Here is a 17500-nt window from a genome sequence, read left to right on the forward strand (position 1 = left end):
AAAATAAATCGTGCATATATGTATATACATATATATATACTATATATATATATATACATATATATATATATATGTATATACTGTATATATATATATATATATATATATATATATATATATATATATATATATATATATATATATATATATATATATATATATGTTATCCTGCATACTTAGCATATATATTAAGGTGGTTGTAAACACAACTTTTTCTGAAAATGACTGCTGGCACCCCCTGAATATGTTGTATATAATTTAAAAAATGCTAGATTTAAGAAATTTTTGAATAAAAAATATTTTAAGGGGTTGCTACCGACCCTCGAACATTATATAGGTCCCTAATATTATTAAAAAAAAAGTTTTTCAAAATTATGTCATGTTGGGTCTCAAATGAAGGGATATTATATAAAAATTTTAAAAATTATTAATCATTTTATAATTAAATTTTTATTTTAGATTTTAGTAAACAAAAAGTTACGTTTTTTAACTAAAAATGAAAAATAGGGAATTTAACAAGATTTTTTGATTATTATTTTTTTTATATATGTTTTTTTATAAAATGAATATTATTTTTGAAATTTGTATATGATTTTGCTTCGTTTGAGACCCAACATGACATAATTTTGAAAAACTTTTTTTTTAATAATATTAGGGACCTATATAATGTTCGAGGGTCGGTAGCAACCCCTTAAAATATTTTTTATTCAAAAATTTCTTAAATCTAGCATTTTTTAAATTATATACAACATATTCAGGGGGTGCCAGCAGTCATTTTCAGAAAAAGTTGTTTTTAGAACCACCTTAATATATATCTCTGCATAATTAGGTGTTTACACTGTCCTAACATTTTTTTTGCAGCTTAAGGTAGTTATATAGTAAAAAACTTCGCGATTTCCATTACAAAATTTTTTATTTTATTAGCTAACTTTTATAGAATTTAACTAGCTTTTCATCTATATATAACATGATATGGTTTTAATAACAAAAAATAGTTAAAAAATTAATTTTATTGATTATGAGTTAAGAAGTTTACTTAGTTATGCCCATAGCAACCAAACTTTTTTTTGATATATTTATCTAAGAACTAAATTTTAAATAGTCGTTTTTAATTTTGGGTTTGTATAATTACTAAACTACTTGAAAACCAAAGTTGTAAATCTGATAATGTTGTTAGTTAAAATGAGCATATGAAATTTTTAATTAATACATTGTTTTCAAACTTTGAAGCTTAATTTCTCAATTGTATTTTTTTGTCTGACTGTAAACAGCAAATTATTCATATCTTTTTAACCAGAAATTCAGTTGACCTCAAATTTTTAGGGTTGTTTCTTTATAGATAGAACTGCAATACTTTACTAGAAATAACCTTAAACTTGTTTCCATTTGAATATATTTATATTTTACCACAGGTTTTTGCATCAAAAATATCCTTTAAAATTAAAAGAGCTGCCATTTTAAAAATAATTATTATTTTAAGTTTTTCTAGTAAGGTTTTGTTTATTACACTATAATCCATCAGTGTGGTAAGTTTTAGCTTGTAATGTCATAAAAAAGCTGATATAGAGTATTTTTTTATTTTATTAATTTTTTTACATTTAATGCTAAAAAATAAATAAAATAAGGCTAATATGGAGAATTGATGTATGATATGTTTTGCTTATTTGATTGTCATATAATAGGTAGTGCCAGGTATATGAGGTTTCAGCCAAAATATCTTATTATTGGTCAATGAAAATGTTGTAATAATAAAAAAAAAATGTTTTTGACCTTCAGTAAATGTGTTTTACTTTAATTTTATACCAGATTAGCAAGCAGACTTCACAATAAACTCAATTAACTTATGATTTTTTGAATCCTTGCTTTTATGTCACAGTTTAATCATGATTTTGTGTCAATTAATTTTTTACTGATGTATTGATTTAACTTTTTTCAGGTGATTTTTTTGCAGTAGGCTCATACAATACTTTAAGATTATGCGACAAGGCTGGAGTAAGTTTTATTTTAATATAAAGTACACTTGTAATATTAATATGATAACTATTGTTTTTTAAAGATAGTACAATTATTACTTTAATAATTTTAATTTGTTTACTGTTTTTCACATAATTTACTGTGAAATGATTCACCTTACACCTTATGAGATTAGGTCTCAGACTGTTTCTGAATAGAGTACTTTTTTGTAAGTTAAAATTTTAGCCTCATAGTGGTCCTCAACAAACTAGCACTAGGTGTAAGTTCCAGACAAACTGTACGCAGGTTTACCTGCTTAATTAGTAGTACCAAAACACAACAGTGACAAACCCTGATGTGTTTTGATGACAACAAGAACAAACACTGATGTGTTTTGATGACAACAGGAACAAACACTGATTTGTTTTGATGACAACAGGAACAAACACTGATGTGTTTTTATGACAACAGGAACAAATACTGATTTGTTTTTGTGCTACTAGTTAGGTATGGGCGCTCAAAAAAAAAGTGCTCAAAAAGTATTTAATACTTTATCTTATTTAAACTATTATAATGTATATAATAATTTAATTCTAATATAACTATTATAAAAGGTTAAAGGTATTTTTTAATCAAGTACTTAACAAATTTAACAAATTTTCTGTTTATTATAGTTAGCTCATTATTTTATCAGGAATATAAGGTTAAAAAAAAATTACTGCACTAATACACAACTATTGTTTGGTTGTTAACTAAATAATAGTCTTTTTTAAAAAATGATCCATTTTCTTAACGACTTTTTACTAATTTGAAGTTCTAGCCCTTCTAATTCTAATATCTTCTTCTAAATCTTCTAATTTGAAATCATTAAAAATTAGTTTTGTTCAAGAAATAGAACTTTAAAAAATTAATGGTAATTGATGTTTTTATTGTTCAAACTATTAAAAATTACTTTTTGTTTTTTTATTTTTTTAAATTAATTTGCATGAACTTTAAAAAGTTCATGCAAATTAATGTTTTTATTTAAAAAATAAAAATTAAGAAATATTGTGTAACATGTAAATGTAACGTTTTTTTACTTAATAAAAACAACATTCTCTACCATAATTTATTCTTATTTTCTACTCCATGTTTTGTTAAAGGTTTTTTTTGCACAACACTAAGCATGTCTTAAAACATTCCTCTTTTTTTTTAATTGCTTTTAAAACTTTGTTATTTTTTCTCTGCTGAAATATGTATTATCATAAATATAACTAAGCAAAGATTTTTGTACTTAAGAAAATAGCAGTAAAAATTAATTTGTTTTTAATGATAAAATTAACAACAACAAAAAAAAGCTTTAAAACTTGAATACAATCTCATAGTCATGCAAAAATTAACTTTTATTAACTTTAAAACATGTGAGATCAAGCTGTGCTAATGACCTTTTCAAAAGGCCAATAATTGAAATAAGGTCACAAATTGTAAAGAGAAACATTTAAGGTACAAGGTACACAAAAAAAAACCAATCGAAAAGCCTTTGGTTGTTATTTTTATAGTTTTTAAAAAAAAACTTTATTGGTACTTTCATTGTTTCTTTTTATAGTTTGTGTGGCTTTAATAAAAATATTTTATTACAGCCACACACTATAAAAGAAGCAATGAACTTATTAGATTACATAACTAACCTAGTAAAACTATATATATATATATATATATATATATATATATATATATATATATATATATATATATATATATATATATATATATATATATATATATATATATATATATATATATAAATATATATATACATATATATACATATATATATATGTATATATATATATATATATATATACATATATATATATATATATATATATATATATATATATATATATATATTCCATAACATTTAAATTACTTATATGTTATTTTTACATAATGTAATGGAAAAATACAAAAAAATAATTAAAGCAAAATATTTAATAAAAATGAAAAAAGCAAAAAAACATTCAGACTTTTGTGAATGAACTGATTCTTAGATTTCCTTTATATCGGTTTCATAATTTTTTTAGTTTCAGACAACTTTCTTAAGACTAACATTGTTGAGCGAGGATCTCTTTTAATGATTATCATGTTACTAAACATCTGCTCACAATAATATGGAAAACCAATCAAAGTAAGAGTTCAAATTTCACCAGGTTAAGTTAATTGTAATTTTTAGAAAGACTATTCTATGCATTAAATGTAATTTGATCTTCCTTTTGAGATTTTGAAGATGCTGCCTATTTATGGATGTACTGCAAATCCTTCCTTTATTCTTTCCAAGTTTTTTTTGTTCTGTTTGCAAAGTTGCAAAGTTTGCAAGAAGACCAAACATCTTTTGATTTCAAATTTTTTAATTGAAGTTTAAATAGACCTTTTGAACACTTTAAAATTTTTTTTGGTGGTATTTACAGTAAACAGTAAGTGAATGTATCGAACTATAAAAGCTGTTGTTCCACTTTGCCACAAAAAGAAGTGTTGTTTCACACTCTGCAAAACTTCCACTTTTTCCACACTCCAAGCATTCTTATAGAATATTCTTGAACTGCTAGCATTGTTGGAAAGTCCAAGAAATTTCTAGAATATTTTAGAACTTTCAAAAAATCTTAAAACAAATTATATTTGAAGAACATTAATTTAATTTGAATGACATCAATAGGAGAAGTAATTTCATGCAGCATGCAGTTGCATTTTGCTGTGTGGAAAATTTATAAAAATTAAAAAAAGTTATTTCATGGAAGCAAGTCTTAAATTATGTGAGGTTTATTAGGCACACCATGACACTCCTGTTAAGAATCGTGGCAAGTCCTTGATCCTGTATTTCTTATGCAAATATTGCAAGAGATTTTTTGAAAGTAAGTTTAATAATTGTTTCTCACTTAGATGTGCTTTATTTTATTGAAATTCAATAATTTAATTATACAAAAAAGTCTATGCATAATAATAAACTTAAATCTTTAAGACAAAATTAAAGTTAATATATCTGATATAATATTACATTATGTAGAAATAGTTATCATTTAAAAATAATATTAAATTGAATCATGCCTTTGGGTTTAAATTTCAGAATTTAAGTTGTTGTATTAATGACAAAATTCTAAAGTACTGAAAATGTGCTGCTGCTCTTGGTGGATCATACTTTTGGAAACTTGATTTTTTTCTTCTGATGAAGCCAATTTTCATATATCTGGTAAGTAAAACTGTCAAATTTTGAGTCACAAAAAACTAAATATTGTGGAGGAATACCATCAGCACAGTCCAAAAGTTAATGTTTGGTGTGCTTCAAGCTGTATCGTAGAATCATACTTTTTTGACGAACCAACTATCAACGACCAAAACTACCTTGAGATGCTTTAAGAATTTTATAATCTAGTATTGGTTCAAAAGTGCATTGTCAGAAGAATCAATTTCCAACATGACAGAGCTCATGCACACTAAACTACTGATGTTAGAACTTGATTAAATGAGAAGTTCCTAGAAAAATGGACTGGCCAGCAAGGTCCAATCAAATGTGCTACTCAATCCCTAGATATGACACTATCTAATTTTTTTAATTGGGGTTTGTTAAACAGAAAGTATTTCAATAAAAAATAATGCATACTGGCAATTTAAAGCAAGCAATAACAAGTGTAATCAATTTAATTACTTGTGATACTTGCCGTATTGTTTTTTCTGAAATTCAAAAAAAGGATGATTATGATTAAAGAACAAAATGGAGCCCGTATTAAACAGTTGTAATAATTATTTTAATTGGTTAATAAATGGTGACATATTACAATTATAAATCTTTTTTTTTTATTTATCTTTATATTTGGCTGAGATATATACGTTTACTCTTATGCATAGATGTATTGAACATACTGTATGTAGTTAAATTTACGAAGTTGCAGTTGATAAAGTTTCCATATACGTCGGTGTATTATTGAAAATTATGTTGTATAACTGATCTATGAGTTGCCTTTTTTGAAACCTATATAGTTATTTATATATGCTATGTTACAGCTCAGTACAGAGGAGAAAAGATGTGTTTGCTATCCCTCTAATTTGACAGCAATCAATTGACCACTCAAGCAACTGCTACTTCTGCAATATTGATCCCATTAAATGTAGCTCAGACACAAGTGCTCCTTAAATCATTTAAACAGATATTCCTTTGTTCTATGCCTCAGTTGCTTCACAACAGAAATAACTACCTACCTATTCTTATGATTCACTCTGTGCATCTCAAAGGTGATCATCTCAAAGGTGATCATCTCAAAGGTGATCATCTCAAAGGTGACCAGTGTCAAGGTTTTACTGATCATCTTTAAGTATGTTGACTATAAATGGGAGGTCGTTATAGACTCCAAAATGGTATTACTCCTCATTGATCTTCATGGCAATTTCAGGAAATAATATTATGAAGTGAAAGCCACTGATAGAACCTCAGAAAGTGCATATGCTACCACTGCAAATCACTAATGTGAAAATGAAATGGAATTGTTTCAGATGCTCATATAGTTTAATGTCAAAATGAGATGGAGAATGTGTTTAGGAGTCCATATTCTAGAGAGAGACTTTAAATAAGTTTAATCATAATGTATTATATTAATAGAATTTTATTATTATTGTATTAATAATAAAATGTATTATTGATATATAATTAAAATATTTATAAAATCTTTTTAGTTTCAATTTGGTTTTCATTTTTGACTTTTACACAAAAAATTGGAATGCTCCAATGATATTTGATTTCAAAAGAAGACCTTTGAATTTAATCGAAATTTCAAAATTATTAATGGTTTTTAAAAAAATTTAAGAATTTAAAAATATTTTGACTAAAAATTGATGCAATCAAAAATTGCACTTTGTAGCATAGTTGTTTTTAATAAAAAGAAAATTTTGAAATCTCTATAAAATTCTGGTTCTTTTTCTTTAACTCTTCTAAGACTTGAATGTGCGTGTATATAATCAAATATTTCTCTATTACAATTAAATATTCATGTAAATATTTTAGTTTAATTTTACAACATATATTTCTGTTTATTTTTAAGTGGTCGCACACTCTAGAAAAGCCTACTTGTGGTTCTCTTTTTAATATTGCATGGTCAAGTGATGGAACTCAACTTGCCGGAGCTTGTGGAAATGCTCATTTATTAGTTGCTCAGGTTGTGGAAAGGTAAAGTAAAATATTTTTCAATTTTCATTTTTTAAAACTGGTTTAAATCATTATTATTTCAGATTGTTGAAACTGGTGGGTAATGTAAAAACATCCACTTTTTTTCATTAAATGCAACTCTAAGCTTCAAATTTTGCTGATTTTTACACCACTCAAATATTTTCATGAATTATGAACCCTAAACTTTCATCATCTAATTCCGAATGGATTCAAAATAATAACTATTTTAACTTTGCCTTGAACCGAAAAAATCCGCTATTTTAGAAAATGGTTATGTTCTGTGCATAATGGAAGCTGAAAATTATGCGCATTTACATATTTTAGGGCAAGGAATTGAATAAAAAACTTAAAACATTTAAAAATGAACACCTGAAATTAAAGCTTTGATCACAGTTTTACTAAGATAAGTTAATTTACAAAAATGCAGATGTAGTTTGATTTTTTTTTTCCAGATGCTGTCTAAAAATAGTTTAATTAAACAAAGAATTAAAGATTAGTCTTTTTCTAAAACAGGAAAAAAGTAGTCAAATATTAAATATGAATTTCATATTCATAGTATAAAAGTTGTCCTCGATGGACAGAACTCTTCTTTATATGCTGTAATTTCAGGAGTTTCTTAAGGTCCTATACTTGGCCCTATACTTTTTTTAATCTACATTAACGATCTCCCAGAAATTCTCACATCTAAGGTGGCATTGTTTGCTGATGATACTACCATTTATTCTTGTCTTGATAAGAACCAAACACTCTCTGATTGGTTTGATGGGGAATTTGAGCTTGAAAAGGATCTCACTTCTGCTACAGCATGGGGCTCTCAGTGGCTGGTAGACTTTAACTCTGATAAAACTCAATTTTTTCAGCTAATCGTTATTGCAATAATCTAGATCTTTCTACATTTATGAACAGTAATGTGCTTGATGAGTTGTGTGTCTCGGTCTTCTAAGAATAATTCTTACTTCTGATCTTTCTTGGAAACCATATGTCAAATCAATTGCAAAATTAGCACCTGCTAAGGTTGCATCTCTTTATTGTGCTTGCTACTTTCTTAATCAGGATTCTATTCTTTCTCTATAAATCTCAAATTCGTCCTTGTATGGAATACTGTTGCCATATCTAGGGCGGATCTTCGAATGATGCCCTTTCTCTTTTAGACAAAAAACGCATTGTAAACATAGTTGGACCTGCTCTTGCAGCCAACCTCCAATCATTATCACATCATGCTTCTTTTTCTCTTTTCTATAAATACTATAATGGGCACTGCTCTAAAGAGCTGGCGTCTCTTGTGCCATCTATTAAAATTCATTCATTCATTGATTATTAGAATTAAATTTGACAACAGTTTATTCATTTTTAATAAGTAACTACTTTTAAATCAGTTTAATTCTTTGTTATTGTAGATTATTAAAAGTGGTATAAATTTTTGTCATAACTGTAATAATTCAAAGATGCACCAGGGAATGTACTTTTTATTTGTACACAAATCTTTACCAAAATAGTTTATTGACTTCATAAGGTTGTGCTTTTTGATTCTTGTGTTATAATAATAACAACTCTGGTTTCAATAATGTCGTTATTATATAATAACCAGAATACTACATAAAAATTGTAACCTTTTTCTGGCTGAGAATTTTTTTCCTTAATGTTCTTTGCTCACTTCAGTTTTGAGTTTTTAAGACTGGTAATCTTTAAAATTTACATTGAAGAAGTTTTCATAAGATGGCTTGCTTGGGTGACCATCAGAAGAATCTAGTTGCTAATAGAAAGGTTTGGTTGATAATCAACATAGTCAAGTTTCGATACGAGAGTGGTTTTGATTCATTTCAGTTAAATTAAAATATCTATGAGACTGAAAAATTAACACAAATGATCAGTAAACAGTTAAATGCCAATGTTTAAATAGTTATCTATCTTTTTTTCAGATCTGTTGAGTGGAAGAATTTAGAGTGTGTTGTCAGTGACCAAAAACATGTTAAAGTTCGAGATGTTATCACAGATGCTAGAGAGAACTTAGGTAGGAAATAATTTTGCTATATATATATATATATATATATATATATATATATATATATATATATATAAATATATATATATATATATATATATATATATATATATATATATATATATATATATATATATATATATATATATAGACTTGATTATTAAATATATATATGTAAACTTGATTATTATATATATATATCTATATAGACTTGATTATTAAATATATATATATATATAAATATATATATATATATATACACACACACACACACACACACACACACACACACACACAGTGATAAAATAAAGAAGTAATTAAACAATGTAAAAAATTAAAAAAAGTCCAGACCTCAATGGTTCAAGCGTGGTACATGTTTTATAATTTCTAATTGATGTGCACACGTATTTCTCTGATGCATTGTTTTTTTTTTAACGATTTTCAAAGTTGTTCAATGTACCTAAATTACACTAAGTTTTTATTTGTTTTTTTATTTCAATCAAAACACTTTTTGAGCCAATTTTAATTAGTTAAATACTTCACATATTGCAAATATCTAAAATGCATGATTATTGACAATTTAACCTTTTTTCTTTGCCAAGAATTCATTACATCATCAATAAGAATGATTTTCATTACTAAATGTCATGCAACTTGATGAAATTACATATGTTTAATCACAGGAGCAATTACCAGATTTTTAATCAGGGGAGCAATTAGTGGAAGACCATTCATTTGGATGTCATCCAAATTTAGTTGTCACTTTTTTCTTGTTTTTTATTTAATTCACTTTTAAATATTTTTTAGTTACCTGCTAATTGATTTTTTTTAAGCTTAATTAACAATTTTGTTAATAAACAAAACAAAAATTAATGCCTCTCTTAGAGTTTTTTTTATATTGCTTACCAAAAATATTTATTTGAAAAAATTTGTTCTATTTGGACAAATTTTTTCAAACAATACCTTTTATTTTTATTTCATGTATTGACATTTTTGCCATTATTAAGAATAATTATATATATAATATATATATATATATATATATATATATATATATATATATATATATATATAATATACAGCCCTTGAAATTACAAAAAATAAGATCAGAAAATGTTGCTGACCTAGTTTTTGTTGGCATCAGGTTTACACAAAGTTTTACCACAATGATTTTACCATTTTTAACACAATAGTTTTACCATAACAACAAAGATACTTTTAGAATGGCAGTTAGTTTTGCTTTGCTGAATGCTGATCTTAATTCTGAGGGCTGATATATATATAAGTTATTTAGCTTAATTATTTAATATATGATATATTACTATTGTATTAAATAATTTAAATAAAGTCATAATTTAAAGTAGATTATAATCCTATGTATGGTCACAGTTTTGATGTTGTTAAATTGGCTGGGTCCTAAGGCATATGAATAATTGCTACCCAAAAGTTCATTATAAAATTTAAAAAATTACATATCTACACTAAAAACTACAACTTTTCAAAAAAAATAAAAAACCAGGCGACCCTTTTTAATTGGCCCCCCTAGGCATTTGCCCAGGTTTGCCTTATGGCAAATACGCATCTGAAATCGCATCTGTTATTGTATCCTATATTCTTATTCTTTAGTATCCTATAAATCTTTCCTATAGAATCTTTTAATACTATCCTGTGTATCTTATCATTTATTATCCCATAATCTTGTTTTCCATGTTTATAACTTATTTATTATTTTGTTAATTAATATTAAATTAATATTTTTACAGAAATTTGCACAATAGAGGCTGCATTTAGTTTAAATAACTTTTCAGTAAAAATGCAAATTATTCAAAATGCAATAAATATATTAAAATAACTTCATAATAAAATTTTTTTTTGCCAGATTTTCGTGACCGTGTTGTAAAATTGGCTTTATCGTATGACCATCTGGTAGTGACAACCCCATCACAATGTTATATTTTTAGGTTCTTATTGTTATATTTTTAATTTTTAAAATCTTTACTTTTAATTCAGTTTTTAGCGAAATTTATGTGAATATACAATTTTATGTGGTTTAAGTTCACTTTTTTGTAAAGTTTCCATTTCATTTAAATAAAGTTTACAAAAGTTGTTAGAATTTTATAAAATTTATAAAATTTATAAAAATAGTAAAATTATAATATATTGTATTTATAGAATAGTCATTGTATTAACAAAATATATTACTGATATATAGTTAAATATAGTATTATTTTTAATTAAATCTTTTTAATTTCAATATGATTTTCATTTTTAAGCACCAAAAATTGGAATACTCCAATGATATTTGATTTCAAAGGAAGCTCTGTGTCATTGGTAATGTTAGCAGAAAAGTAAGTTTGTATGTATGTATGTATGTACGTATGTATGTATGTATGTATGTATGTATGTATGTATGTATGTATGTATGTATGTATGTATGTATGTATGTATGTATGTATGTATGTATGTATGTATGTATGTATGTATGTATTTATGTATGTATGTATGTATGTATGTATGTATGTATGTATGTATGTATGTATGTATGTATGTATGTATGTATGTATGTATGTATGGTTATCAACAGTTATATCCTAAAACTAAAATAATAATCAGTGCAAGCTGACCTTAACAATAAGAAAATTTATATTTGTACATATCAGTCACTTATGAAAATAAAAACTTTTAGTGTAATCAGGCTTTAAAAATCTTTGACATATAAAAGGATCTTGTAAATCTTGTTGGTAAAAAAAACAGCTTTCAGCTTTTTTATCATCACAATATAAAACTTATAAATGCATATTAAATCCTGTTAAAATTAAGATCAAACAGTTGTTAAAAATTGCATATTTGATGGCAAGCCACATAAGAGATATATTGTTTTATATATGTTCTTTAAAAAATATTAAATTAGATTTACATGGTTTTTTTTAAGAGCCCTCTCCCCATTTATTAGTTTTAAACTTCCAGACTAAAACTTCCACCCACTCTTTTATCCTCCCCACTCCTCCTTCCTTTCCTTGTATTATGCACATCAGAGTACTTATGTTAATGCCTACGTATGTTTATTTTGTTTGTATTTATATATTTATGTATATTTTTTCTTATGTAAGAAAAATATTATTAATTTAACAAAGTATCGTTAACGTAGTATCATTTTTTTCTCAGACATTTTTTAGTTGCAGATGAAACAGGAGTTCAGATTCACTCTTATGAGGTTATTATTTTAAAAATTCATTTTATTAGTCTTACCTCTCTCTTTACATATATATATATATATATATATATATATATATATATATATATATATATATATATATATATATATATATATATATATATATATATATATATATATATATATATATATATATATATATATAATTAATACTATTTTATATAAATATATATATATATATATAAATATATATAATTAATACTATTTTATATATATATATATATATAATTAATACTATTTTATATGAATATATATATATATATATATATATATATATATATATATATATATATATATATAAATATATATAATTAATACTATTTTATATATATATATATATGTATGTATACATATATATAAAATATATTGAAAAATTTATATATATATATATATATTGTAGTAATTGTATATATAAATATATATATATATATTGTAGTAAATATTTTTTGTATATATATTGTATTTATATATATATATATATATATGTATATATAAATAAAAATATAAGTATATATATAAAAATGTAAATAAATATATATGTATATATATATATTTATATATAATAGTATTAATTATATATACATATATATATATTTATATATATATATATATATATATATATAATATATATATATATATATATATATATATAGAAATATATATAATTAATACTATTATATATATATATATATATATATATATATATATATATATATATATATATATATATATATATATAATAGTATTAATTATATATATTTCTATATATATATATATATATATATATATATACATATATATATATATATATATACATATATATATATATATACATATATATATATATATATATATATATATATATATATATATATATATATATATATATATATATATATATATATATATATATATATAGAATAGTATTAATTATATATATTTATATATATATATATATACATATATATATATATATACATATATATATATACATATATATATATATATATATATATTTTATTTTTTTATTTTATAAATCTTTATTTAAAATTGATTAGCATTACAAGTAATGAATTGTACAATTTTTTCTGTCCTTTAATATCAATTGTTTGCTAAGACTACAGGGGAGGAATATTATTTATGCATCGAAAAGGCAGTAGAGCTTCCAATATTGCTTGGGAGGTAGAGGTCACTGACGCCATCACGAAGGATTCGGAGGTATTTTTGAATAAAAGTTTTCTGGTAAGTAGTTGTTTTTGCGGTGTTAGGAGCATACGGGAATCTATTAGGGTTTCTGCTGTTGGTTTGAGTTAAATTAGTAGTTATAGGATGGCATGGGTCTGCAAGGATCTTTTTGAGTGTATTAATACAGATTCTGTCAAGTAACTCTTCAATGTCGAAAATAATATTGAAGCTGCTTGAATTGGTTACATCAATTCCAATAATTTGTAGGGCATTTTTATGAAAATGTTGGATCTCTCTTTTTGCAGCAGCACTGCACGAAGTAAGAATAGGAGCACTATATATCAAGTGGCTAATAGCGTAAGATCGGTAGACCTGTAAAAGGTTTGGCTGAGTGTGACCAATTTGCTTAAGACGTCTGAGCAGATATGGTATTGATTTTATATTGTTATGAACTTTTGTCCATTGTTCATCCCAATCAATATTCTCATTGAGCATGATTCCAAGATATTTGTGGCTGCTGACTATTTCAAGTTCAGTGTTATTGAGTACAATGGATGGTAAAGCTTGAATTTCGGAGCATCTGGGAATAATTCTTATGATTTTACATTTCGGGCCATTAAGTTTCATTCCATTTACCTTTGACCAAAGAGCGACGCCATCAACAATGGATTGAGGCAGGTTGGTAGGAAATTTATCATTAATTATATAGGTTAGTATGTCATCAGCATATTTTTCGAGGATGGTTTCAGGTGGAAGGTAGACGTTAATGTCGGAAATAAATAGAATGAACAGGATTGGACCTAGAACACTACCCTGAAGTACATCTGCTTCGATACAATTCCAGTCAGTGGTGTGATCATTTGTTTTAATTCTTTGTTGACGATTAGATAAGTAAGCTGCGATCCAAGAGGTGAGCCAGCTAGGTAGAATGTTCACTAACTTTAACAGTAACTTGTCATGACTGACAAGATCAAAAGCTTTTTCGAAATCAAAGAATATTGCATAAATTGATTTGTTGTTATCTTTTGCATGACTCCAGTCCTCTATAATTTGAATAATAGCGTCCATCGTACTTCGGCCTGGAAGGAAACTGAACTGTTTGTTAGAGACCCATATGTGCTTGGTGTGATGGACAATGAATATGGTAATAATACGTTCAAAAACTTTACATAATGCGGATGTAATGGCAATTGGTCGATAGTCATTAGACGATTGTGGGTTAGAAATTTTTGGAATCGGTGTTATGTTTGCTGATTTCCATTGGTCAGGTAGGTAACTGTTTTCTATAAGGCGGTTGAATAAGATGCAGAGTGATGAGGCGATTTCAAAGCGAGCAGATTTGAGTAAAAACGGAGAGAGATCATCTGGTCCTGAGGAACCTGGTTTGAGTTTGCTGAGTTGGTTGACAATGTTATTAAGGGTAAAAATGGGGGTAGTAGGCGGGTTTGCCTCTCGGTTAATGAAGCATGAGAGGCTGGGTTGTTTCTTGCCAGTCCAAACACTTTGAAAATGATCATTTAATTGGTTTGCTAGTGTCTCAGAGATAGGGGTTGTGATTTTACCTTTATCAGCAAGACTGATTTCACGCCAAAAATCTGTTTTTCCAGTAGTGAAACGCCTGTTATAAATTCTCTTTCTTTTGGTAATTAGTTTACTAATTCGATTTGCAAGTGCTTTCCACTCTTTGTAGTATCCGGAGAAAAAGAGTTGTTGACGCTCTTTTATAAGGCCTTGAATAAGTTGTGTCATCCAAGGCTTAGGGTTAACAAGCGTTGTTGGTTTTAGAGGTTGGCAGATGTCTTGGGCAGAGAGTATAGAATGATAAAAGTTGTTGCAAGCAACTTTTATTTCATACGGTGAATCAACTAAGATTTCAATATTGGTAGATCGTATCAGTGCAACAGTGTCAGCAATTCTACCTGACCGGTAAGCAACCTTGTGGGGAACCGGGCGAGTAGATTTATAGAGATTTAGAGGAGGTTGACTAACTACAACAAGGTGATCTGAATTACCAAAACTAGGAAGAGTATTCGACACATAGCATTTAGGGGCGTTACTCAAGATGATGTCAAGAATAGATGTTTTTCTGGTGGAGTGTGTGTTGAGATGAATGAGTTGGTGAGAACGACAAATAAAGTCAGTAGGGCAGCCATTTAGATCCCCTGCAAGAAATATTAGTGGTTTATTGCCGGTTGTGCAACGAGTTATGGCTGGTTCAATGAGTTGTGCAAGTTGATAAGATGCATTGCGCTGCTCACTTTTAGACCAAACCGGGATATAGGCACATATAACTAGGCAAGAAGAGTATCCTCGGAGGAGTAATTTTGGGTACACACGAGCGATTGTTAGTTCGATTTCTTGTTTAGGCACCAAGTTAAACGAGTAGTCTGTAGTTAATTTTATTTTTTCTATTTTATCTGAGTATTTTTTGTTTATAAATATAGCAGTACCACCACCCATGCAATCTTGACGTTCATTGCTTATGCAAGTGTAATTATTATTGATTTGAGAAAGAATAATTTGCTTACCGCTGTGGTTAAGCCAGGTTTCAGTTAAACAGGCAATGTCAATGTTGGTATCTATGAGAAATTGATTAAAAATCTCAATTTTGTTACAGAGTGAGCGCATATTAGTAGTACAGATGGTTGGTAAGCGATTGATGTTGAGATTAATGCTAGTTAGTTGGGGTGGAGCGAGAAGTAAGGGCACCGCGGATCTTGATGATTGCTCCATCGCGAATGCCCCAGTGAAAGGGTGCATCAGGATTATCATTACGTAGTTTATCATTACGAATGTTGCGGTCTTTGCGTAGTTGGTACTCAAGTTCTCTTTCAGCAGGAGACAAGTCAGGACTGACTCTGTATGTCTTGAAATTCTCAGTTTGCGAGAGTTTATCAGAGCTAATTTTTTGTTAGTAATGTTTTTGAGTTCTACAACAATAGGCCGACAATTTGATGCTTTTTTTGTGTTAAGACGCTTGGAGAAACTAACATCATCATTGGTAAGGCCTATAACATTTAGGATCTCTGTGATGCAGGGTAACACTGATGGTGGTGTTTGGGTGACATTTGCTACGGCCACTGGTTCTGGGACACCAAATATTATTATATTCTTTTCACATTTAGCTGCTTGCTTTAATTCGACAAGGACTTGACCGATTTGTGGCGATGAGTTTGGCTTGTTTCTGACAATATTACTCCAGGATGGCTGGTGTGGGCTTGATTGGGTGGCTGGTTGAGAGTTGATTTTGGTTTCAATAACTGCTAATTTCTGTTCAAGTTTTTTTATTTGGTTGGCTTGCAGGTTGATAGTAGCTTTCTGTTCTGAAATGATGTTAAGGAGCTCCATCATCCAGATATCGAGGTGTGCGATAGACGGTGCTAAGTTTTTAATGGCTGAGTAACCATTTGCATCAATTTTATTAACCATAATACCTTGCACAAGATGAAGGAATGTTAAATTATGTGCTTTCTTTATATTGCTGTGATGGTGGGAGGGCTACCACCCTGAATAACAGTGGATTACCTCCCAGTTGAGATATATTTAAATATATATTATACCTTGTTTCTTCTTTTTTTAAATTTATTTTTTGACCAACAACATTTTCAATTGAATCCAAAAAAAGATGAATTTTAATTTACTTATTACACAGGGACTAAAAAGTTTCAGTATGTGTTTTTTTCCATACATATATATATATATATATATATATATATATATATATATATATATATATATATATATATATATATATATATATATATATGTATATATATATATATATATATATATATATATATATATATATATATATATATATATATATATATATATATATATATATAGTTAAATTTTTCTATTTTTACACATATTTTGTTTATGCCAATAAAACTTATCATTTAACAATTTTTCACAGAAAAAAACTGAGAATTTT

General features: G+C 26.6%; 1 protein-coding gene across 2 annotated transcripts in view; it reads left to right on the forward strand.

The window, feature by feature from the left end:
• The window catches only part of LOC100198588 (intraflagellar transport protein 80 homolog), a 57529-nt gene that overhangs the window by 27471 nt on the left and 12558 nt on the right, over positions 1-17500 (forward strand). For both annotated transcript variants that reach the window (XM_065788013.1, XM_065788012.1), the window contains 6 exons: positions 1937-1992; positions 7020-7144; positions 9064-9155; positions 11026-11107; positions 11420-11494; positions 12312-12360. In XM_065788013.1, coding sequence (XP_065644085.1) covers positions 1937-1992; positions 7020-7144; positions 9064-9155; positions 11026-11107; positions 11420-11494; positions 12312-12360 — 479 coding nt within the window. The remainder of the gene's footprint in view (positions 1-1936; positions 1993-7019; positions 7145-9063; positions 9156-11025; positions 11108-11419; positions 11495-12311; positions 12361-17500) is intronic.

Source organism: Hydra vulgaris, chromosome 01, assembly GCF_038396675.1.
Source record: "Hydra vulgaris chromosome 01, alternate assembly HydraT2T_AEP".
Classification (NCBI taxonomy): domain Eukaryota; kingdom Metazoa; phylum Cnidaria; class Hydrozoa; order Anthoathecata; family Hydridae; genus Hydra; species Hydra vulgaris.